General features: G+C 41.8%; 1 protein-coding gene across 1 annotated transcript; it reads left to right on the top strand.

The window, feature by feature from the left end:
* Positions 1–3,503: 3,503 nt before the first annotated feature.
* On the top strand, positions 3,504–23,235 carry LOC106888080 (dipeptidase 2-like). The gene is made up of 11 exons (XM_014942101.1): positions 3,504–3,923; positions 12,251–12,527; positions 13,283–13,409; positions 13,896–14,025; positions 14,359–14,500; positions 15,428–15,497; positions 16,000–16,176; positions 16,690–16,777; positions 18,559–18,634; positions 19,719–19,854; positions 21,111–23,235. Exons 2-11 carry the CDS (start codon positions 12,394–12,396, stop codon positions 21,324–21,326), a joined length of 1,296 nt encoding a protein of 431 aa, XP_014797587.1. The 5' UTR covers positions 3,504–3,923; positions 12,251–12,393; the 3' UTR covers positions 21,327–23,235.
* Positions 23,236–24,741: the final 1,506 nt, after the last annotated feature.

The following is a 24,741-nucleotide window of genomic DNA, read 5'->3' as shown; positions in this document are numbered from 1 at the left end:
AGAGCACGAGACCAGATGCTTTGTCTGGGTTGCTTCACTATTTGGGCATTATCACTTGTAAATATTGCTTGTATTTTAAAATAAGCGTAATTTAAATGAATAGATAACTTTATTGCAACGTTTTTCCTGCAGTTGCTTCCTCCATCTTTCTTGGCAACACACTACAGAAATTAATTCCGTGGGAGTATTGAGCCAGGGGAAACCACAACAACTTTGGTATTTGTAGAAAAAGTTGTTGACAAGAGTAATTGATGGTGTCAGCATGGTGCTCGTTTGTGTTCACCCTGAAAGGTATCTGCTTTCATTACGGCGCTGTTTGCTTTCAACTGTAGGAAATGTTCAGCTATAGCTTCCTTCCTGGTGACTACAAAGCTTTTGTGACATCTTGATGTCCTTCATGAAGCCTTTTCTCTGCTCCAAACATGGGAAAATAAAATCGACACCTGTGAAGAAGAACGTTCATCTTTGTATTCCTTCCTGTTTCTTTTGCATCGGGTGTCAACCGATGTGGTTCTGTATATCCATGCCCCGAGGGTACGTGGCAACTGTTTTCACTGCTGCTGGTCCAACGGGGTGACCGGGGTTGTGAAACTGCGGCAGCTTCAGCTGCCTGTGCGACAGCGTTGCATGAGAAAAAAAGAAGTTTTTTACTGGCTTGGTTTGTCACTTCTTTGATTTCCCAAGCTTAGTATTTCTCGCGATGCCTTATCTGACGAAACGCGTTGCAACCATGCTGATTTAAATAGATTAAAGCAACCGACGGATCTCCCAGCACCCCTCCTCCCCCCGAGTGCAAACTCACTCCGTTTTAGGACCTGAAACTAATACTGAGATCACTAGAAGAAACAGGTGGCATCTAATTTGCAATAGTTAAGACTGCCTGTATTGCTATTTGTATGCAAACAGAAGTCTCGATACATGGGATTTCCTCTTCCTAACGTAGAATCATAGAATCACAGAATGGGTAGAGTTGGAACGAACCTTAAAGATCACCCAGTGTCACCCCCTGCCCTGGGCAGGGACACCTCCCACCAGACCAGGTTGCTCAAAGCCCCCTCCAGCCTGGCCTTGAACCCCTCCAGGGATGGGGCAGCCACAGCTTCTCTGGGCAACCTGGGCCAGGCTCTCACCACCCTCACAGCAAAGAAGTTCTTCCTAATATCTCATCTAAATCTCCCAATTTAAAACCATTACCCCTTGTCCTTACCCCTTACTCCACTTCCTGACAAAGAGCCCCTCTCCGGCTCTGCTGTTGGCTCCCTTCAGATATTGGTAGGCTGCCACGAGGTCTCCCTGGAGACTTCTCTTCTCCAGAACATGTTGTAACAGATTCTAATTAAGATACTGGTGCCTGTGCTCATGAAATGCTAAACTGACAGTCTTGGGGATGGCAATCTTTACCTGGAAGTAAGATCCCAAGTTTGGATGCTTGATAAGCAGCATTTATAATACTATGTTAATGGGGCTTGAACCTAAGTCATTTCACTGTATGTGGCTTTAAAGCACCTTTCCACACAAAACTTTACCTGTGCCAAATGCTGGAGTGCAATTATGTAGAGTAGAAGATGCCACAAGCTGGTGGAGTATAAGGATTTTATAGAGAAACCAAATTGCAGATAAAAAGGCTGCCACAGCAGGCATCTGCGTTTGCAAAGCCCTGCTTTCCCAGCTCTAGCAACCTGCAGTTTAATCTCTGCTGGTAGTAAAAACACTGGCACTTTGGATGTGTAAGTATTGAAATTAGTGAAGCTGTCCTGTGGCTGGAACAAGCCTTCCTAGAGTGAAAAATAGTTCCAACACGTAATGTCATCCCTCTGTGTCCTGACAGTAGCTGGTACGAGTGTAAAGGCTGCAGCTATTTTATAGCTTCTCAGCTTGCCCCAAAATATGTCTGAAGTTAATCCAAGATGATATAAACATATAGGGAGATATATATGTATATAGCTATTATCAGGGAGAGACAGCTGCGTAACATCGTTCTGAACAATAAAGACAGCTCTCAGTATATTTATTAAGAGAACAGTCCTGCCAGATGGACTCTGCAGGAAGGACGTACATCACAAATGCCATATTAGAAGAATTATTATACACAAACAGCTGCTAAAGCTCAACCAGGGCTATTGGAATAAAAAGATAGAAGAAACCTGACTGTGAGCCAAAGGGAGAATTTGGCTTCTAGCAGCTTTAAAAATCAGTTACATTCTGAATCTGCAAAGAGGGGAGTTGTTAAAAGTCCAAGCAGAAGCTCGGTGGCTCAGCAAAAATTGTCCTTGAACAAGTAGCTGGAGGCGTGTGGAAATGAAATTTTTAGGCAGAAACCAGATTACAGATGAAGCTTGACTTTGTGAGGACAGAAAACTGAGAAAATAGGAAAATTAAATTGCAAGCAATGATAGTTATCTGATATTACTTAGCTTAGAAGAAGAGGATGAGGCTTTGAAAAATTGAAAATTAACAAGGAAACATGAGCTAGAACTAAACCACAAGTGGGAAAATGAATCTAAGCCTGTTATTTGTTGCTTTAAATTAAATTTGGGAGATAGTTTCCTGTCATAGGCATAAAAATGCCCATGATCTGGCCTGGATCAAGCTTCAGATGAGGTAGGGGATAACTAAAGAAAATATTTGTCTTTTCTCTTGATACTGAATTTATATTGTTTAGGTTCTTTAGTCCACTTGAGTTGATGATAAATGTTTATAAGTGAAGTTCACCAAATTAGAAACGTGCAGCAGAATTCCAAGTAAAGTGGGGGTTTCTGTTTATGTTTCCTCCTTATTGGGAACTTGAGGACTGATGACAGCCATACATTCCAGTTAAGACATGAGTTGTGCAACAGCTCTGTGGGAGTCTTGATTGTGAGACGTGGCTATTTCCCTGCAATGGAATCATAAACAAAAGCTCTGATGCCCTTTTGGTGTTCTGTGGAAAACACGAAGTAACATAAAAATTACGATAAGCAAACCTTACTTCTTGTGGAACTGCAGGATCATGTTTTTGCACACATTTTTTTGTTTCCAAACTGTCAGCTCCCAGAAAGGAGAAGTCCCAGTAAGTTCAGAGACATACGTGTCTTTGAAAAGGTCATCTGTAACTCGTGAGTGTTTTGACCTTTACAAATATCTCACAGTGGCAATATAGATCCTGATTAAAACCCAACAGGGATAGTAACAAGGGGCTGATATTTATTGGTTTAGGCACAGTCAATGTGGGAAAATGAGGCCATCAGTAAGGCGCATACCTCTGCCTGTGTCCACTGTCATTTCAAGTCTAAGAGACTCTTCTCAGAGCAGGTCAGCGAGAGGATGAGAGGCAACCATCACAGACTGCAGCAAGGGAGAGTCCAGTTGAATATAAGGGGAAAAACAGTAATCACAATGTGAATAAGCAAGCACTGGAAAGGTTGTGTAATCTTTTTCCTCGAAGACATCAAAACCCCCACTGGATGAGGCGCTGAGCAACCCGTTCTGTCTTTGAGGTTACCTTAGCTGGGATCCAACGGGCTACATGGCGCTCCAGTAGAAATCCCTCCCAAACCAAGTTATTCTGTGATGAGGGGCACCTATTTCTGAAGCAATATAAACAGAGCAGCCTTAGACACATCCTGTGTTCGCTGGCAGATGCCGGAGGGGCTGCACAAAGAGCCTGCAGCGAGAGGGAGGAAGCACCAGACGCTGGGCTGGGCGCCAGGCACGTGGGCTCCCGGGCAGGCGGCAGCCGGACGGAAAGCTCTCTGGCAGGAGTCACATCTCTGGAAGCGGCAATCTCCAAACCCTGTTGGGTGGGAAGCCCGTGGTGTGAGCTAGAGAAACACAGGAGGTTTCTTAGCTGCTGCTCTGATGGCAGGAGGACCCAGCGCCCAGCCTTAGCTCTTGCATCTGACGCACTGGAATGTGGACTTCAACTGCTGCATTTTCCTAAGAAGGTAACCTGCTCCCAGGATCCTTTAGATAAACCAGAAAAAGCTGTAAATCTCATGTCAACTTCCACTTTTCAACTCTGCTCAGTCAGCAGGGAAAAAAAAAGCTATGTGGGTTTTTGTGTTTTAAATGTTGTCTAAATAGGGGTGTCTAAACCGTGTTCCTAACGTGCTTGCGATGCTCCTTCAGTTTTCAAGAACTGATTTCTGAATGATGATCTGTGCCTTTTCTTACCTAAACGGTTCCAAAGGCAAAGGAGTCTTACTGTCAAAGTATAAAGACTATTTTGCATGAAACTTAGAAGGTACTTTTATATATATATATAGTACTTTTATATATAGCAAATCTATAGGAAATTCTTGTAGCTACCAAGATTAGCATTGCTGTACAAACACACGGAATGGAGATTCGGTACCATATAGATAAATAAAATTTCTGTTAGCAGTCAAACTGCTTGAAGAACATGTATGCACAATTCATGCTTAAAAATCTTCCTGAAAATCTCTATGGACTTAATATTGATGGAAAAATAGTAAATATTTGGACCAAAATTTACATTGTGTAGCAGTTATTATAGCATCAGAACAGCGTTATAGTGTGAACAAGGCTTGCTACTTTCTCATTACGCATTCTGAACTGACAAATTACGTGGCTTTCTGGAATAGTGGTTTTACTGTACTATGCCACAGAGTACATAATAAGCTTGTTCATTTTGGAGTCATTTTGCCAGGATCTGGCAGAATTGTAGACATGCAGGTTGCAGATCTGATCTGTATTTTGGTTTAAGGAATTTGAAACCAAAGAATGCCTGCATAAACTGATTTGCCTTTGTGATGCCACTTTGCCAGAATTCTCATGTTGGGGCAATTTTTTGACCTTTTTTAACATGGAGCATGCTGAGCTGCCACAAGCAAGTTTAACATTTTCTAGATTAGAGATACAAGGATTTTTTTTTTTCACTGTGTTAATGAAGTCTGCATTTGTGGTAAAAAAGGTAAGTCCATACTTGTGCTTTGACATCTGAAGGAAATCTCTACGGTTGCTACAAAGCACAATAGACACAACTTGTGATTCCTTTCCATCCTTTCCAGTTGTGTAAAAGTGCTGTTTCACTAAAGTTTTTGGGTCTCAGAACTTAGGTATATTTTTTATGCATGTTTATGGAAGAAAAACTTCTTCTCTAAGCCTGCACTCCCATCTGAGGAAGGATTTAGAAGATGATTGCGTAATTGATGTTCCTCAAAATCCTTTATTTGCATGCGATGACGAAGAAAACAGGAAAACAAAGTGTTCTTTTTGAGACTGGAAATGTGCGGGCAGCACCGAAAATAAAAAAAAAAAAAAACAAACAAAAAAAGAGCACATGGCGTGTATGAAAATGCTGTCTTTTTACCAGCTGTGAGGGAGAGGAGAGGCAGGTAAACTCCACGAAGGCACAAGTACTCAAATAGGCTTCCTTGTGCTGAAGCAAAGTTCATTACCTCCTGTGAGAGCAGTATTTCCACAGGCTGCTCCATTATGGCTAAAATCAATGCTTAATGCTCAGAAATGCTCATCCTTGTGGCCTTTGTCTGTCTCTCTCACTAGTTCCTAGCACTGTTTTTTGAAAACTTGTTTTTTGAAACCTGGAAACATCCAGATGTTTCCAGACTCTTAGAAACCTTGTGAAGCTGGGCAAAACCCTGCCAAAAAAGAATGAGTCTGTCAGGAGCAGGGGCTGGGGGGGGGAGGGGACAGCTTGCACTGACCCTGGCATGGAGAAGAGCAGGTGTTGAAGGGGGGACAGGAGTGTGGGGCAGGGGGCCCAAACGGGGGTCCTGGTGTGTCCCAGGAAGGCAGTGTCACCAGGCACGAGCCGGAGGGGACTGCACATCAGCAAAGGAGCCAGCAGAGTCCCAGAGCTCTGGAGCTCCATCATCCTTGAGGTCCCTTCCAACTCTCCCCATTCGATGACCCTATGAGCTCAGCACTCTTAAGCTGGGCACAGTTTTGCCCGGTAACAGGTGGTCTGCCACAGCACTACAGAAGCAGTTGTCAGGCTGTTCTGATTTGTTCTGCCTTTAGGAAATAGTGCCATAAAGCGCATCCGTCTTGCAATTAAAAGAATGTCAGTAATCTAGGATTTCTGAGAAAATAGTCTTTATCATTAGTAGTAAGACAAAAATAGGCATAGAATTAGCAGAGTTCCTGTTTACTGCAAAATTACTGGATTCAGCAATTTGCATTTCTCAGAAGGTCTTAAAAACTGTGGACAGGAAAAAGCAACAGTGAAGTAAAGGATAATTTGCATTTCTCAGAAGGTCTTAAAAACTCTGGACAGGAAAAAGCAACAGTGAAGAGAGAACCAAATTGGAAAGAAATTCAGTAGCTGTCCTTTTCGCAAGGGAAGTTGTGAGAAATATTTCTGGAGTTAAGATGTCATTTTTATCTGTAATAGTAAAATCTGCTTTGGAATTGTTTTAAAGGAGAACGCAATGTATCTCCTGTACTGCACTTGCAAAGAAGTCTTGCCAACAGAGGTTATATTGCATTTGAAAAACTTGCAGCCTGGTGGGTTGGATGTGTAACGCCCAAGGACAGCACACAGCCTCTTCACCACTTAAAACTGAGTGACTGTCTCTATGTGGAAGCACTGTAATTTCCCCTAGGGGGTTCCTCTTTTCCAGGAGGTTTGGAACACGCTCTTCTGCTTGTTCCTTTCTCTGCCCTAGAGGTCCTGAAATGCCTTCCAGCCATTACTGTATTCATTCCCTTTTATGCCTGTTTTAAGCAATAAGTTTAACAGCAATATTTTTTCCTCATTCCTTGGTGGCACTTCATTGCACCTTTGCCCAGGCAGGGAAGGAATTGCAGGTTGGAAATGATAAATTGTAATACCTGTACTGGGAAAGGCAGTTTCTAAGCAGGGGAACAGATAAACCTGACATGACTCACAGCCGATGTTGGCGGAAGGAATTTCAAGCAAAAATTGAGAAAGATTTGAAAGACACTCTTGATAACAAGGTGAATTTCAAAGGGATCGATATCTTTTCTTAAAAACACACTTCATAGTAGGATGTGTGTGCTCTGCTCCCAGAAGTATGATTAATATTTATGTATTATTCATTATGTTTAATTATTATTTAAAGAATAGGGAGAATTCATGCTTTTGCCAGCAATCAGCAAGAAAGTTTTTACCTAGGGTCCTGGTCATCTTGTGTTTTCTGTGCTGCTGCAACTAAGCTGAGGTATTTAATTCAGAGCTACACAAGAATTATCTCCATGAGCTCTCAGCATAACTGGATTGGGGGCGGGGGGCGGACCTTAGTTTTTCAGGATATGTTACTATCTTGGTCTGTGAGCTCTATTTTATTGCACTTTATATATTTGATTTGGCACAGTAATTCCACAAATTTAAGTCTTAGCGTAATGGCTGTCATGCAGTGTTTTAATGAAGAGTGAGATGGAAAATAAGGACTTCAAATGGGATGAAAGGAATGCCATTCCAAGCTGAGATTTGCTGCACTTAAATAGCAGCTGTTTACTGGACGTTCTGCACCGAGTCTGGCCTGCCTGCTGGAAAGGAGAAGAGGGCCCAGGCAGCTGGCCCGTACTTCCCAAGATGGTAAATGACAGCAGCAGGCAGAAAAACTTGCCTTTTTTTTTTTACTGTGAAACTTTCCATTAAAATGCATCTATTTTAAAAGAGCAGACCTCCCTTGCTGCATCCTTATATGGCAGATACGGCCGTCCTGCCTCGTTAGGGCTCTGTGCTCCCTGATGTGGGCGCGCTCAGTGTGGTGTAGCCTTCTCAGCGTTCATGGTTTATTGATAGTAACTTCCTAGCTCTTCCTGAAGGGCTTGGAGAGTGTAAACCAGTGGCAGAAGCTAACTGGTGCAGAGGAGTAAGGTTTTATTTGTGCAGTGTGCATCTGGGGGGACTGATGCTGTGCCTGTTGCAGCGCCCCGGGGACGGTCACTCTTTATTCCGGGCTGTGGGCTGGTGGCTCTTCTAAGCCTGATGCCCCAAAATTGCTGTGCTTATCCCATGTGCAGAGGAATGAAAAGCAGTTACGCTCTCAATAAGACACACAAAGGTAGATACGGAAGGCGACGTTTTGGCTCTGCAGTGTAATGTGGAATCACAGAATCACAGAACATTCATGGTTGGAAGGGACCTCTAAGGTCATTGAGTCCAACCGTACACACACGAAAAAACCAAAACAAGCCAACACCAAAACCACCCCACACTCACCCACAAACAGACCCAATCCAACAACCTCGGGCACTAGAGCAGGCCCTGAAGTGCCACATCTACATGTTTCTTAAATACCTCCAGGGATGGTGACTCCACCACCTCCCTGGGCAGGCTGTTCCAGTGCCTGACCACTCTCTCAGGAAAGTCATTCTTCCCAATATCTCATCTAAACCTCCCCTGCCCCAACTTCAGACCAGTCCCTCTGGTCCTGTCATTATTCCCTTGGGAGAAGAGGCCAACCCCCACCTCTCTACACCCTCCTTTCAGGGAGTTGGAGAGGGCAATGAGGTCTCCCCTCAGCCTCCTCTTCTCCAAACTAAACATGCCCAGTTCCCTCAGCCTCTCCTCGTGTGACTTGTTCTCCAGACCCCTCACCAGCTTGGTGGCTCTCCTCTAGACACGCTCCAGCACCTCAATGTCCTTCCTGTAGTGAGGGGCCCAGAACTGGACACAGCCCTTGAGGTGAGGCCTCACCAGTGCCCAGGACAGAGGCACCATCACTGCCCTGCTCAGGGAAGAAGGGATAGAGCTGCATTTTCCCCTCCCCACTGTGTCCAAATGCTGCCGGCTTGGGACATTTCGTGGAGCTGAAAGTCAGAAGACAGTTTTCTGTCTGTGCTGGTTGTCCCTCGCAGAGTTACACACATCTCCTTGGGACAGACCCAGCTGCAGTGCCCACCTCAGGAGAGCAGAGAGGAATTTCAGTTCTGGGGGCAGAGTCAGGAGACTTGTCCCCTGGGCTTGTCCCTCGAGGACTGAGGATGCCCTTTGCTTTATGTGCCCCAGGAGAGAGGTGCTTGGCAAGAGGAGAGCAGGGTGTTGGGTCTGGTTAAGTCTATATCCTCACTGCAGAGCACCTTCCATTTTTTCTGCAGGAGGTTAATTAAAATAAATCAACTGTAAGCAAACTGCTGCAGTTTTAAGTGCATATAAAATTACAGTAGGATTCTGTTTATCTTTTCTTTTTGGAACGTTCCCTCTTGCATAAATGGATTTTATTGAAAACAAGTGAAAGAAGGAAATCAAGCAGCAGGTCACAGTAACACAACAGGGCTCATATTTTGAATGTGGATTTTGCTGTTCCTAGATACAATTTGTAAGCCCATGCCTCTGTGACCTGCCTCATTTTTTCCCAAATACATCACCTATAAATATTCAATTTCTTTGAGTAAAAGTAATAACAGACATTAACTTGTTCCACATCGACACATCACAGTTGTTTGCAATGACAATTCTAATAGTTTTCTGCTAAAGGCAGTATTACAAAAAAAATGATAGAAAATGACCCTCCCAATAAGTTTTTCCCTGTATGCAAATATAAAGCTGTGGCAATGAATAAAAGCAGAAACATCCTCCATCCCTGGAGGTGTTCAAAAGCCAGGTTGATGTAGTGCTGGGAGGTCTGGTTTAGTGATGATGCTCCTTGTTTACTCTGCGGGTGTCTATTTTTGTCAGTTAGGTTGACGGTTGGACAAGATGATCTTTAAGGTCCCTTCCAACCTAGAGGATTCTGTGATTCTGTGATTCTGTAAAAATCTCCCTTCCAGTCAGTCAGTGTGGGAAGAATGCAGAAGGTTCCCTTGGTTATTGCCCAGACATGAGAGAGTCAGGGCTTCTTCCGTCAGCCACGGTATGAATCCTGGAGAAATTAAAATATTGCCAGGGAGTCACCTGTGCTCTGATGGACAGTCTGAGAGTGTCACCCCGGTCTTGGAAGGTCAGGTCCCTATTCTGGGCACGGGGGAAGTGGCTGGGCCTGCAGGAAACCGTTTCTTTGAGAAAACCCAGATCCGTCGACTTAGGATGTCAATTGATTCCCACATTGTCTTAAGGGCCCAGCCAAAAACTCTTCGAGTTTTGTACATATGAGAAGAAACTTGGGGTCAATCACTTCTGTTATGTTCGTTAATGAATGAGAATACAGACCGTTAAGCATCCTTGAAGGACGAATCTATTTCTAGAGTGCTTTCCTCTATGTAGCATTCAACCTCTGTATTTCACAAATGCTATTCCTTACATTATGATTTCTTGTAGGAAACATTAAGGGATGCGGGTTATTCATTTTCTTGAGTTAGTGCCACAGCTCCCCTGGTTTCGTATTTATACTGGATCTGTGTTTGTGTCTGCGTGCTGCTGTGTTTATTCAGGTGGCCTGGAGCTGCTTTCTGGGACCACTTCAGGGCTGATTATAAACCAGCTCCTCCCTCCGCGCTCCCTTCTGTCTAGGCTTGCTTGCTCCCACTGTTCAAAAGTACTTCCAGCCAGATGGTCCTACAATTTAATGCATTCCCAAATCCTGTGAATCAGAAAAGGCCTGAGCCAGTTTGTCAAAAGACAAACCTTTGGAATTTTTGACAGCGGATTTTTTAGAGTAGCAGTTTGCATCTTTCTAAACGCAAGTTGTCAGGTCATTTCTTAATATTTCTTTTTTACCTTTTATGTCATTTTGATTTAGTTGGAAAATACCTGCAAAATGGCTTAATTTTTTTTTTTAAAAAACACCTTAATTGAACAGTTTAATTAAACTTATAGTGGCTTATTAAAGACAATTCCATTAACAAACATATTTACATTTCATCAGACATAGGCAGGGCAATAAGCGAGTTAACTTTTCCTTTGATTTACACTCTGCATGTTGCAGGTGACAGAAAAATGGTTTAATATAAACCAACTGGAAAGATAAGAATGTTAATAATATGATTTCCACTGTGCTGCTTTTCAATATCCTGGTCCACTCTTATTTGGCTTTGATTTTTTTATAATCAAAATGTTCTAGTAAGGCGAAGAAAAAAATGTGTTTAAAACAGGATGCCTTCAATAGGTAATCTGCTCAGAGTGACTTGAATTTTCTTCCAACGCCACTGTCACCTGTGGATCTCCTTTGAGATACCTATGACTTTATTGATGCATATGTAGCTTTATATCAGGAAACTATTTCCTGGTTTATGTCCATCTCCTGCTGCTTTAGAAAATTCGCTTAAAGACAAGAGGAGCAAAGCCTGCAGGCAAAGTGAATTGCCTTGTAATTATATCATATCTTGGATATTTGTTATTTGTTTTTACCTCTGCAGATAAGGAATAAATAAAATAAAAACAACTTCCTTTATTAGTAAAACCAAACTTTGCCAGAACAAAATTTATAAATGTAAACTTCACTGACTCACAATGGAAAACAAATGAAAAGTCAACATTCTTTTCCTTTCTTTTTTTTAATGTATTTTGGAAAAAATTGAGCATTGGCTCAGCAATATTAGAATTCTAGCCAAATTTCTTTGATTTGAAAGAATGCACAGGGCACGTGCATCTAATTAGGATGTCATTCCAATCAATGAAGGAGGTGACTGCTCCCCAGCTTTACAGGTAATGCTCCCAGTAACTCTGAAACCAGGGGTGGTGACGGAAAAACCAACCAACCTTTTCCCTGGCAAAGGTGTTTTCACCTCCTGGCACATCTTATAGTTACTTTACAGAGAACAGGAGGTATTTCTAACCTGTTTGTAAAAACGCTTTTTGACTGACACCTGAAAAGCTGTTGTGGAAGTGTTTAAGTACTGTATTTTAAAAAAGAGCAGAGGGTACTTGAATTACTCCCGAAGTTGGTGTCATAGCCCTTTCCTCGTGGAAATAAAGTGAGGCTTTCAAGTTTGGCATATATTGTCCTTGCTAAGGTATGGTAAACTGTTCGATTTTAATAGCTTTCCTCTGAAAAATACGCTGCCGTGCTGTGTGTTTTACCAATACAGTTTACTTAGAAGCGACTGAGTTTTGGAATGTCTCAAAAACAGTTTCAGTGTTCATTTTAATGTGAGGCTTCCCAAATAATGAGAATAAACCAGTTAAGGTAATGAGAAAACTGTCTTGTTAATGTTGTTTTGGGAGCTGCTTTCTGGGAGGTGAGAGCCCGGGGTCCGCCAGGCTCTCCCGGGGGAGCTGGTGGCAGCAGCAGGGCTTAGGGACTGCCTGGCTGTGCAAAACCATAATTGCCAGAGATATTAAAATGCTTGGGAGAAGGCAGCTGGTTTATGGCTTCCACCACTACTTTCCCTTTTGTTTATGATTCTCTTTCCTTCTCTCTCTGTTCCTTTCCTCCTGCAGAATTCACCCCAGCCTTAGGGGACGGAGAAGCATTTGGCTCTGCCTATACTGTTAAGCCTACAACTTCCTCAGGCTGGAAATTTTGCTGTTTCGTTGTCATCAGCAAATAATTGTGGTATCTCTTTGCTGTAACGATCTGGAAAATGGAAATGAAGAGAGACACAACCAAGTTGCTGCTGTGGCTGCTGATGTTCTTTGATGCTGTGGCCTTCAGCTATGAGGAATCAATGGAAGAGAGAGCTAAGGAGTTGATGAAATATACACGTTTAATCGATGGGTATATAAAATATGTTCAACTAAAGTCTATTTGTGAACCTTGACAAGTGAGGAGAAAATGCTGAAGCATGTTTAGATGAGTAGAGACATAGGCTGTTACTAGCACACAGCAGTTAGTTACTGTTGCAGTGATTTATCAGGAAGGAGTTATGGTTCAGAAGGTGATTACTTATAGGATCAGGTTATTCTAAATGCATTTGTGATTTTCTTGTCAGGTTTTGCAACTTAATTATTGTTTCCATTTTTATAATACCCTTGTCTCCTTCCTGTGACTTAATGGCATCTTTCATTAGTGATGCCTTCTGTGCAGAGGTAGGAAGCAGGCATCACACCTTGAAAGGACACCCTTACAATTTGAAGGAATGATGTCTGTGGCGAGTGTATTTTGACCTGGGAACACAAACACCGCTTATTCTAGCACAGGCAGCACTGATTGTTCTACCACAAGTACTTGTTTCTAAGGAGTGTGGTGGTGACCAATTTCAGTTCCTCCATTCCTTCAGAAACAACAGGGAGAACAATAGATACAGAAACACAACAGCTATAAAAATGGGAGAAGCAAAAAAAAAGTGCTTGCTGTCCTAATTAAGAAATAAAGCTTGTTTGGAAAAGAAGGGAGACTTTCAAACATATGTTACTACAAGGATTATTGGCAATTAATGGTCTAAGGGACTATGAACAGTGGAATAAAATACATTTGGGTTAGAAGGGGAACAACCTGTTTCTATCACCAACCCTATTTGTTTTCAATTGTAGCCACAATGACCTTGCACTGCGGCTGAGAATATTTTACCGAAATAGAATCAGTGGAGTCAACTTAAAAGAACTCAACAAGACACACACAAACCTTGCAAAACTTCAGGCTGGTTATGTGGGAGCTCAGGTACGTACTGGCATGGTTGTGGGTCTGAGAGCGTGGTTTTACATTTGCCTCCTTCCTTCCCAGTCACAAAAATACTCCTGGCCTTGGTTTTGGCTCTTTCTGTTGAAACAGAAAAAAACAATGAAACTGAAAAGCTACAGACACTTTTCTGTAACATTTGTGTTCTATAATACTTGTACCCTCAGTCAAAAGAGCTGCATTTGTTTTGTGATAAATAAATTAAAGTAAACTCATACCCGCTTTCCTGTGTGTGCTGTGGAGTAGCTGGGTGTGTCAGGAGGCTTTAATCCTGTCTGGAGTGGATGCTTTTGCTTTGCATCGTAACTCTTCCTTTGGGGGGAAAAAACTATAGAGGCAACTCCCTTGTAAACTGTAGGAAATTATTTTGGTCTGTGTTCATGAGCTTCACGATTAGCAAATGTACGTTTCCAAGTTGAAACACAAGTTATCTAGTTTACTTGTCAATGTCTTCAATGTCTCTTTCAGTTTTGGTCAGTGTATGTTCTTTGCAGCGCTCAGAACAAGGATGCTGTGCGTCTGACCTTAGAGCAAATTGATGTTGTCAAGAGGATGTGTGACAGCTATGAAGAGCTTACATTTGTGACAACTTCCCAAGGTGATGCTCTCTCTTGTAACAGAATTTTTTTAAATGGGATTGCAGGAGACACGTGCAAAAGACAGAGAGCTGCAAGCAGGCAAGGCATCCTGGAATAAAGAGTAACTTTGACTTCAGTTTTCCCACTGAAACACAGTAACTGACTCTGCACACTCCTGACCCCCTGCAGGCATGAGAAAATTTGCCATTTAAGCATGCTCTAGCCTAAGCTCCTGTTCTACAAAAATGTCAGCATTATTGCTCGCAGTTTGCAATAACAATTGTTGCACAGTAGTGCTGGCTGCTTAGCTGTCACGAAACCACTTCAGAACTGTCTTCCTTTGTTGTTTCCAGGTATCTCTGACAGCAGAAGGATTGCGTGTTTGATTGGAATAGAAGGTGGTCACTCCATTGACAGCAGTTTGGCAACACTGAGGATGTATTACGACCTGGGTGTTCGTTACATGACTTTAACACATACCTGCAACACCCCTTGGTAAGTAATGTGCCTGTGTCTGCGTGACCATCTAATGCAAAGCCATGGCCACTCCAGGGTGGGGAAAGTATGGATTCAGGCACAGAGTTCACCCATGAAGGACTCTGAACCCAGGGTGGCACGTTTCTGGGGTAAATTGCTTGCTGTGCCTCAAGTGGGAGACCAAAGGATCTGTTATGTAGTGCTTATTATGCTGACAATTTAGGAAGTTTTTAAACCTTGTTAGCAGATGACAAAACCTTGTTTAAACCACGTTAACAGATGCAATTTTGTCAAAGATTACAAAATTGCTACCCTTTTGCTTTATTATGAAAGTTACATAGGGCAAAACAGGCAAAAAACCCCAACCCACCCTACAAAAAATGTATGTGATGTAGCTAAAAGAGGGTAAATGCTGTGTAAGAACTTGGCAGTCAGCAGCCTCCAGCCCTGTCCTCCCTGGACAGCTTAAAAGTGCAGGTTTCACATGCAGCTACAGACATGGGTTCTTAGTTCCTGTATTGGAATATTAGCACCTGTGCTTTGCTGGATTGACAAAATTCCTTCTTGTACTGACTCAGGGGAAGGGGAATTGTGTGCAGAGAGGAATGAAAAGCAGGCTTTCTGCCTGACAGGGAACCGACATTTCGGCACATCTTTGTTCTCTGAGGAAGGTTTCTTTAATTTCTGACAAGCATCTCTGCTTGTCTTGCACTGCTTCACAAGCACACAGCAGCCCTGAACCTGAAGGCATAACGTCCAGAAAACAGTTATGAACCTAAAAAGCACTGTGTGAACTAGATATGGATTATGTGGCTCATTATCCCTACATTTGACTGTGGGACATGGTAATGATTTGTGTTGTGTGCAGCATAAGAAGTTTCAGTTGCTGCTACTGTAGTCTCCAGAATAATATGATGTTTCTCCTCCCTCACTCCCCTTTTTAAGGTCTGAATCATCATCCAAAGGAGTGCACAACTTTTATCCCAATGTTACTGGTCTGACTGCATTTGGTCAAGTAAGGATCTCTTTTGAATTATAATTTAAGCAAACCCTCATGCAACTAATAACTTCTGGCCTTATATTTTCAAAAGCAACTTGCCATTAAAATTTAACTACTGGAAGTTCTGGATAGTTGTTAGGAAGTAATCAGGGCTCCATTAAGCCAAGTTCCCTGTGATGTTCCCTAGAGTAAAAGAAGTGATGGATTTAATTATAACAATTGTTTTAATATAGATCAGGAGTATGAATTAGTATATGGAAGTAGTGGGATGTGAATAACAGTTCAAGTTACTTATTTCAGATTGCTTTATAAATTTTGAGCATGTAGTGGCTGGCTAGTTAATTGTGAATTAATAAATTACTATTAAATTAATAGGTAAATAGAAACCCATACAGGCACAGCATGTTAATGACTAGCTGACAGCTGCAGAACTTATTTATCTGTTTCCATATATCAGCTAAACAGTTTCCTTTAGGGAAATTTAATACTGACACTGTTGTCTGTAAATCTGTTTTAGGAAGTGGTGAAGGAGATGAATCGCCTGGGTATGCTGATAGATTTATCTCATACTTCATATTCCACAGCAAAAGCTGCACTGAATATCTCAAAAGCACCAGTAATTTTCAGCCATTCCTCGGCATTTTCTGTTTGCAATCACTCAAGAAATGTTCCTGATGATATCCTCCAGCAACTGGTGAGGATTTTTGGTCTGAGCTTTTCTACCTTTCTTTGAGGTTTTGTTTGGTTGGTTTTGCTGGGTTTGTTCTTGTTGTTTTTTAATGGCAATGCCTGGCTAATCTGAGGCAAACCTGTGCATTCTAGCCATGGTATTTACTTTTCACGCTCTCATCTTTGAATTGGATTTAGAAGCAGGTTCCTGAGCAGCAAGTTACACATTAGCTTCTGAGACGTTTTCTTTTGGGTTGTGTTTTGCCTTTGGCTGAAAAAATGAAGTGTTTGCAAATAGTTTGAAATTGTGGTTGAGTTTGTTTGATGTAGTCACTGGACTTCTGCTGATTCAGGCTACATAAGAATATAATGAATCCAGGGTAAAGCACAGAGAGGCAAAGCCTTGTGTTGCCATCTGAGCTTTGACTTACGGGGTGTTCTTATGCTCACTGATGGATGGAGGGATGCAGAAGGATCTATATGAGGTTTGCAGGACACACAAGTGTCAACTCATCACCTGTCTCTTCATATCTTTCAGAAAAAGAACAAGGGAATTATCATGGTGACTTTCAGTGCAAATGTACTGGCCTGTGGCAGGAAAGTTGTTAATGTTTCTACCCTTGCAGGTTTGAAGTTAATATACTGCAGTTTTTGTGGGTGGCTTCTATGAATTCCTGGTGTATGCATCATTTTTGAGATCATGTTAATTATACTGCTTGTTTATTCCCTTCCACACCTTACCCCAGCTCTAGGTATTTTTGGAGCTAACATTCATTGAACAATAGTCAGAGGTACAAGATGTGTAGCTGGAGGATATGATGCTCCCAAATGGAGCCAAGAGCCATTAATCCCAAGGTAGTTTTTACTGTCTGAAAAACATCTTAAACCTCTGTAATTAAGACTGAAAAAGACAGGTATGTAATGGTGTGTGAGCCAACACAGGCAGGACACAGGAACAACCACAAAACCATGGATTAAGGGCAAAGAACAATTTAATGTCGATACCTCCTGGATGGGGGAACCTCTGAAGCAGCCCCCAGGCAGAGGCAGGCGAACAGGGGACGCAGTGACCGTGGAGTCCTTATTAGCAAGACAGTCCTTGTTAGCGAGGGAGGGAGGGAGCGAGGGAGCTCACACTTGCTGCTTGGGCCTGTATTTCAAGGATTCTGGCTGGCAGAGCTTTCCACTGGGCTTTGATCTCTTCAGCAGCAGGGCAGGAATCCCAGGCGTGTTTGATAAGGTGCCCCTGAGTCCATCCCAGGCCTGTGTTATCTGAGTGCAGATGTTCTACTTGTTGAGCACACAAAACTAAGCAACAATTAGTGTGATGGCTGTGTTTTCCAGCACCTCACATGTAGTCACGTGAGCGTATTTACAGTCCTCCTCCCCAATCTTCCCTTACTTTCCCACAAATGGCTAATGAAAATATCTGTTGGTATGTGTGGGCTGCTCGTGGAAATTAATGTGCTGTGATGATCATGTGCACCCACAGCCCAGAAAGCTACCTGCCTCCCGGGCTGCATCAAAAGCAGCATGGCCAGCAGGGCGAGGGAGGTGATTCTGCCCCCTCTGCTCCACTCTGTAAGAACCCACCTGGAGCAGTGTCCATCCCTGGGGTCCTCAGCACAGGAAAGACATGGACCTTTTGGAGCAGGTCCAGATGAGGGCCACAAAAATGCTCAGAGGGATGAAACACCTCTCCTATGAGGACAGGCTGAGAGAGTTGGGGCTGTTCAGCCTGGAGAAGTAAAGGCTCCAGGAGGCCTTATTGTGGCCTTTCAGTACTTAAAGAAGGCTTATAAGAAAGATGGGGACAAACCTTTTAGCAGGGCCTGTTGCGATAGGACAAGGGGTAATGGCTTTAAACTAAAACAGGGAAGATTTAGACCAGATATAAGGAAGACATTCTTACAATAAGGGTGGTGAAACACTGGCCCAGGTTGCCCAGAGATAGGCAGTTGCCTGGTAGATGCCCCATCCTTGGAAATATTCCAAGTCAGGTTGGACGGGGCTCTGAGCAACCTGATCTAGTTGAAGATGTCCCTGTTTATCACAAGGAGATTGGACAAGATGGTCTTTAAATGTCTCTTCCAACCCAAACTATTCTATGATCGTGTCTTTTTCCTCATTTGCATCTCATCAGTGTAGCTATTATTTTGAAGATTGCTGCCTGATGTACTTAATAATAGATAACATCTAGTTAAGCAGCAGTTAATATCCAGAATACATCCACTGCATTATTAAATTTTAACTTGTATTGTCAGGATGTCTTTTTCACTTTTTTTAAAAGGATTTGATTAAGAATCCATGATTAAGGAGAACAGTCGCCTAGTGCCAATATGTCTGAACAGTATTGTTTCTTCTTGCCCTATACTTAGATATTGTTTTCTTTGCTATGTTCTTTCAGATCACTTTGACCACATAAAGAAAATTGCAGGTGCAGAATCCATAGGAATTGGTGGTGACTACGATGGAGTGGAACGGTTAGTAAACTCGTATATGCATTGACATCTGCTCCTTAAATCATGAGGGGTTTGATTCCTTCTGGGGAAAAAGGCAGGCAGTCTAAGAGAGTTGTAGCAAGTTGTCTTGTGATGAATACCAAAATAAGTTTTATGAAAGAGAGGCACAATGGTTCCTTCTTTAGAAGAGTATGAAGCAGTGCCAGGAATGCAGGAACAGACCCCGGTGCCCTGCGAGCGCTGCAGGTGTGTGCGCTGGCGGGGTTTGTGCCTACAAAAACAGTGGGTGGAGAGTGCTCAACACATCTGTGCTGTTACCACCACACCTCTGCAGAAAACAAAAATAAGAGAAAATATTAGTCATCTCAAAATAAAATCCAAGACTCAAGAAAACACAATGTAAAACACCTGTTTAATGCAGGTTTTGCAGCTTCTTTCTTCTAATTCCTTTTTATTCTGGTAAGAATTGGCACAAGACATAGGTCAGTTTTGCTTATTGTAAGTTCTTCAGTGGAGGGTTCTGAATAGCTTTCTTTTCACTGCCTAAACTGCTGAATTCAAAACAATGTTATTATTATAATTGCATTTTCTTTGGAAAGATAACTTTGTAAACAACAGAGTACATAAAATTGCCTGCAACTCCTTTGCTGAGGGTGCGTTTGCAGGTTCCCTTTTGTTCTCAGTTACACAGACAGATCGCACCAACTCTGTCTGGGATGCAGCTGTTTCCTCTCGCTCTAAAGGCTAGATATAAAGAGTGGATTCCTGCATGCATGAGTTTGGGCTTTTTTTTTCATTTTGTTTTGTTTTATTATCCTCCATGCTGTTGTCTTACCTGTACATAAGTGCATCTTCATTTCAGAATATACAGTTTCGTTCTGGTAATGGGATCTGCTGTGCAGAAAAGCCTTTCATTGTGTCCCTGTCCTGCTCCTGTTTATGTTAGTTGAATTCTTAATATTTGTTTTTAACTTCTCAGAGGAAGAACCGGGTCCAAAGTGAGGCCATTCCAAAAGTGAAGATGTGCAAAAGACTAATTAAAAATCTTTTTGTACATTTTTTCAGTGATGTGTGTTGAGTATTCTTGTGTGACTCTTGCCAACAGTTTCCCTGAGGGTTTGGAAGATGTTTCTAAATACCCTGCTTTGATTGTGGAGCTTCTTAGAAGAGGATGGAGTGAAACTGAACTGAAAGGGGTCTTAAGGGAGAACTTTCTCCGTGTCTTCAGAGAAGCGGAAAATGTAAGATTAAAAACTAAACTGAATCTTGATTCTTACTAAGAGGGAAAGAGGAATTGTTGGTGCCTTGCTGGTGGTTTGGGTTTGTTTTGTTGGGGTTTTTTTGGTTTTGTTTTTTTTCTTTTTTGCCCAATAAGAGTGCTCTGAGGGAATGTAAGCACTTAATGTAGTAATTCCAAATGCTGGGAAAGAAACCAAGATGGCAAGAGAATGTTAGCAGAATAAAAGAAAATGAGTGTGGACAGAGCTCTTTGGAGCTTTTTCTCTCTGTAGTAATCTGATAAGTACACATCACTGATTTCTAAATAGAATCACTTCATGGTTTGGAGAAACTGTGGACATACCAGTATCCCAGTCTGGCTGTGTTTGCTGGTGCAGTACGGAATGCTGACTCCTGCAAATCAATTTAATTCTTGTCATGGGATTGGACTGCTACCCAAAAAACTCCTGCCGTGACCATATCGCTACCAAGCCATAAATATAACAACTAGATCACAATGAGCTTTAAGTGTAAATGATAGAAGACAATCCGGAAGGCTGAGATAGGGGAGGAGGGAAGGAAAGAGACTGTATGAGAATAAAGCACCCCCTAAATGGTAACTTTTTCAAAAACCTCCCTTGAAACTTGCAGGCTGCTTGCTTCCTACTGTTTTCATTTACAAAGATAAGTAAGTAGATTTTATACACAAAGCTTTATAGACAACATGTATTTCACAGTGATGTTTTTTCCAGTTGCCTGGGTTATGTTAGATGAACTGAAATAAGAGAATTTTGTACTGTTCCAGTCAACCTGCCCAAACACCTGCCTAACGCTAGTCGCACATGGGGCACACTGACATTGTGAAAAGGTTGAAATTCATCACACCTAACCAACCCATCTGTGAGATTTAGTAATTTTTTTCCTTCTAAATTAGAGATGTTTGAAACTCTATCTTAAGACTGTGAGCTGGCTTCAGGGAAGAAAGCTCAGGAGTTTGTTTGCGTGGGGTTTTCCAGCTAATGCATCCATAAGTGGAGGGAGCCAGGACAAAGAACAGCCAGGCCTGTGACTGCCTGTAAGGTGTCTGCACTGAATTCTGGGGGGTGGTTCACAGGAATGCAAACATCAGGATGATGATGTTGATTTCCTCACATTTGGATGTGTTTTTGCAATACAGAAAGTTGGTTCACTTGAAATAGCTCTCAATTTGCTAACTTCAGCAAGCTTTTTGCTGTTGTGGCAGCCTGGCTTTCAGGGCCAATCTTTTGAACTTCTCTAGGCGCGGAGCACCAGCGGGCCAAAGGATGCAGGCGAAAGTGAAATCCCCCAAGAAGAAGTAAAAAATCCCTGTCGCCTAGACCTACAGAATCAACAGCTTCAGAGACCAAATCAAGAGTTTCAGATAGCCAGTTCCTTTGGACTTCCCTCTGTGGCAAAACCTTTTAGTCTGACAGTTGTAATTGTATCATATTTAATACTGTATTTTGAATCATAGAATCTATGGAGTCTAGAGTGAGACACACGTAGTAATTGGCAATGCAACTAGTGGTCTTTGGGTTGTTTTTTTTTTATAATGATGTAAAGCTATGCTGCTTTTTTTATATAATTTCTATAGATTCACCTGCATACTTGAAAGTTAGTGTAGATTTAAACTGTTATAGCAAAAGCATTTAGAATTTGAAGTGATAAATTCTGTGTCATCTTGGCTAAACCAAGATTTTTTATTATAAATCTGCTCTTTCAGCCGTTGGAACACGTTTTCAAATATACAAGGTATGTGAGGTTAGAAGCTACAGAAGAGCATATACTGTGCTAGGCCTATTGTTGGTAGGCTAATATGGCTCAAACCTGGAATTTCAATCAAATATCCAGAGATTGATGATGAAGTTGTAAGATGGCCGTACTACATCTTTGTAGGGTCATTTCCCAGTGCTTGCTGGTAAATGCCTTTTCATGATACTTGCTGTTAATTGTGATTTTTATCTCATGACATGCTTTTATTTACTGATAGGACATCTACAGAGTTTAGCCATAGTATAAAATAAAAGTCCTGTAATTGATTTAAGGACAGCAGATGGGCCACAGAGATGATGAAAGGACTGGGAAGCCATATGAGGAAAGGCTGAGAGAACTGGGTTTGTTCAGCCTTGAGAAAAGAAGGCTAGAGGGAGACCTTATCACCATGTTCCAATATTTAAAGGATGGCTACCAAGAAGATGGAGATTTCCTTTTTACAAGGAGTCATGGAAAAGATATGGGCTAATGGGTACAAGTTACTTTTGGGGAGGTTCCAATTGGAACTAAGATGAAAATTTTTCACAATGAGAACAATCAGAAATCAGAATGATCTCCCCAGGGAAGTGGTGGATTCCCAAACATTGGACACTTTTAAGATTCAGCTGTACAGGGAGCTGGGCCATCTTGTCTAGACTATGCTTTTGCCAAGAAAGGTTGGACCAGATGATCCTTGATGTGCCTTCCAACGTGGTATTCTATGATTCTATGCTTTGTAAACACATAAAGTATTTAACAATTGCAAGACAAGGCTGAGCACAAACAGAATGGAAACAGCAAGTCAGTTGTTCTTCTAGAGTTCGTGAGGCAGTTCCCACCATCCACCTCTGCATTCCATATACAGGTAGGGTTTCTGGAAGAAGACTGTTCTTTTAGTGCTTCAAAATGAAGTTTCTCTAATTCTCCTGACAAAGTGGTCTCCTTGGTAAGTATATTCTGAATATACTACTGCCAATTCCTGACTATTTTACAAATCATGTTGAATAATCTTGTTGCACACAAGCCAAGTTTGTAAGAACAGTTTCTTAGTAAATATTGATCCTGGTTGTGCATCTACAATGGGGAATTACTGCTCCGACTCAGATGTCTTGCCTTCCTGATACTGCTTGACTGGCATCAGAACTTATTTTCCTGGTAAAATGACAAATTCAATTGGGCAAATAATTTCTTCCCATGAAGCTGCGAACGGCTTCATAAGCCATTGAAAAACTGTCATCCATGGTCTCTTTTCACAGAATATATGTCTGATAATGACTTCATTACATATTTGAAATGTGAGATGCTTTCTTATTCCTTCCAGCCTTTTTCTTTCTATTGTGTTGTCACTTTCTTGCCTGCTAATTTCTACTGGTTTTTTCCATACTACAGCATGGATTAAAATATATATTTATTTTCTTAAAGATACAGAGAATACTTTTATATGACTGATTTTGCCATACTATAGATATTTGTAGTTTATTTCTTTGTTTTACCGATAGCGTATTGCACTTATTTGTTTGACTGCTTTGTGCAATGAATAATCTGTAACCTTGTGGCAGATCATATACATGAAATTTAAATAAAATATCGTTTAATTGTGTTCAGATACTGGTGTAATCTCCCAAAACAATGACAGTGTTACCTGCAGTAAATCACTTGGTCAAGCAAGTCAAGTCATAGAGAACCAGGCGTATGGGGAACCAGGCAGGTTGCCTGCGCCGCGGTTAGGATAATGTCTACTTCACAGCATTTCTCACAGATGTACCATGATCTAAAAGCCCCTTTTAGCATTACTAGCTACAATGTTACTTCAGGATGCTTCAAATAAGCTGCTTGTGTGAAAGCAACTTCAGAGTGCAAAATCATCGAGCAAGGAATGGAATCTGGTGCATCGTGCAGTGATTGTGCACATGGTTATCTAGCTGATCTAATAGATGCAGTTAGTATATTTTTCTTAAATGATCAAAACTGCACAGCTTGAAACATGGTAGAAAGGCATCTCATTAGAATTCCATTCCAAAAGTAAAATCATGTAAGACGATACGGCTGTGACTGCTGTCAGAAAAACTACAGTGACCCTTCAGTCTGAGCGCCGGTGTCTCCACTCCAACTGACAGCAGCTTGTGGCAGTAGCAGTCACAACACTGCATTTCCAACAGCTCAAGCATAACATGATTGCACTCTGGTTTCTGCTTCCCAATGGAGAGGATGATTCATCCTGAAATTGAATGCCTTTGCCCTGCACCAATTAATAAGACAAATTTGCATTGGTAATTTGAAATGCAAGGTAGCTCAACTGGCAGCGTCTATTTTGGCTGGTGGTGCCAGTGAAGTATCAGATACAATTGAGATACCAACTTTGCAATAAGCGTTGTGGCTGCCAAGTGGAAGAATGCAAGTCATTATTTACCTCTTCTAAACAACAAGTTGTGCTAACATGAATCCTGAAAATAGTTATTACTGATTCTGTACATCTCAAAATTGATGTACTATGAACTACTTTAGGCTGATTTTCTAAATAAGACCCAAACTTCAAGGCATCTTTAACAATCCAAGGCTCATGCTTTTACATGTGAGATATGAACAGCCCAAAACTGCAAACATAATATTGATGCAGACTATTGATTTGATTCTAAGGGGTTGATGCCAGCACCCTTCCTCCGGTACTGTCCTTTTCCAGACTAATGGGCTGTAGAATCGATAGAAATGAACAACTTCGGTTCTCAGTTGCCTCATCTGGGTAAGTGGTGATGGTAGAAACCAAGCCTAGAAGTCTATTGCTGGTCTGACAGATTCAGCTGAGCTGTCATGTAAAATCTGAGCAGTTCATTTCAGATATTTAACTTCTACTCAGTGGGTGACTTGTTTGGGCCACAGAAGGACTTTTGCTTGCTTTACATTGGATATGAGCTACCGAATTGTGCCCGGGCTTAACACCTGCATTCCTTCTTGCATATCATTGCACTGCTCAAGCACTATGCCCAGCATATTTCTGTGTTTCAAGGTCAGTAAACATCATGCATTAAGTCTAACCACCCATATAAATTCATTAACTTGTGTTTGATCCTAAAGGTAAGGTTCCAGTGGGCATCTGCACCACAGAACCTTTGAAAAGCCGGGTATCATTGCATCTCCAT

Source organism: Calidris pugnax, unplaced genomic scaffold (genome assembly GCF_001431845.1).
Source record: "Calidris pugnax isolate Ruff unplaced genomic scaffold, ASM143184v1 scaffold28, whole genome shotgun sequence".
In the NCBI taxonomy this organism is placed as follows: Eukaryota; Metazoa; Chordata; class Aves; order Charadriiformes; family Scolopacidae; genus Calidris; species Calidris pugnax.
The sequence above is the reverse complement of the archived record's forward strand: the minus strand, read 5'-3'. Positions and strand labels throughout refer to the sequence as shown.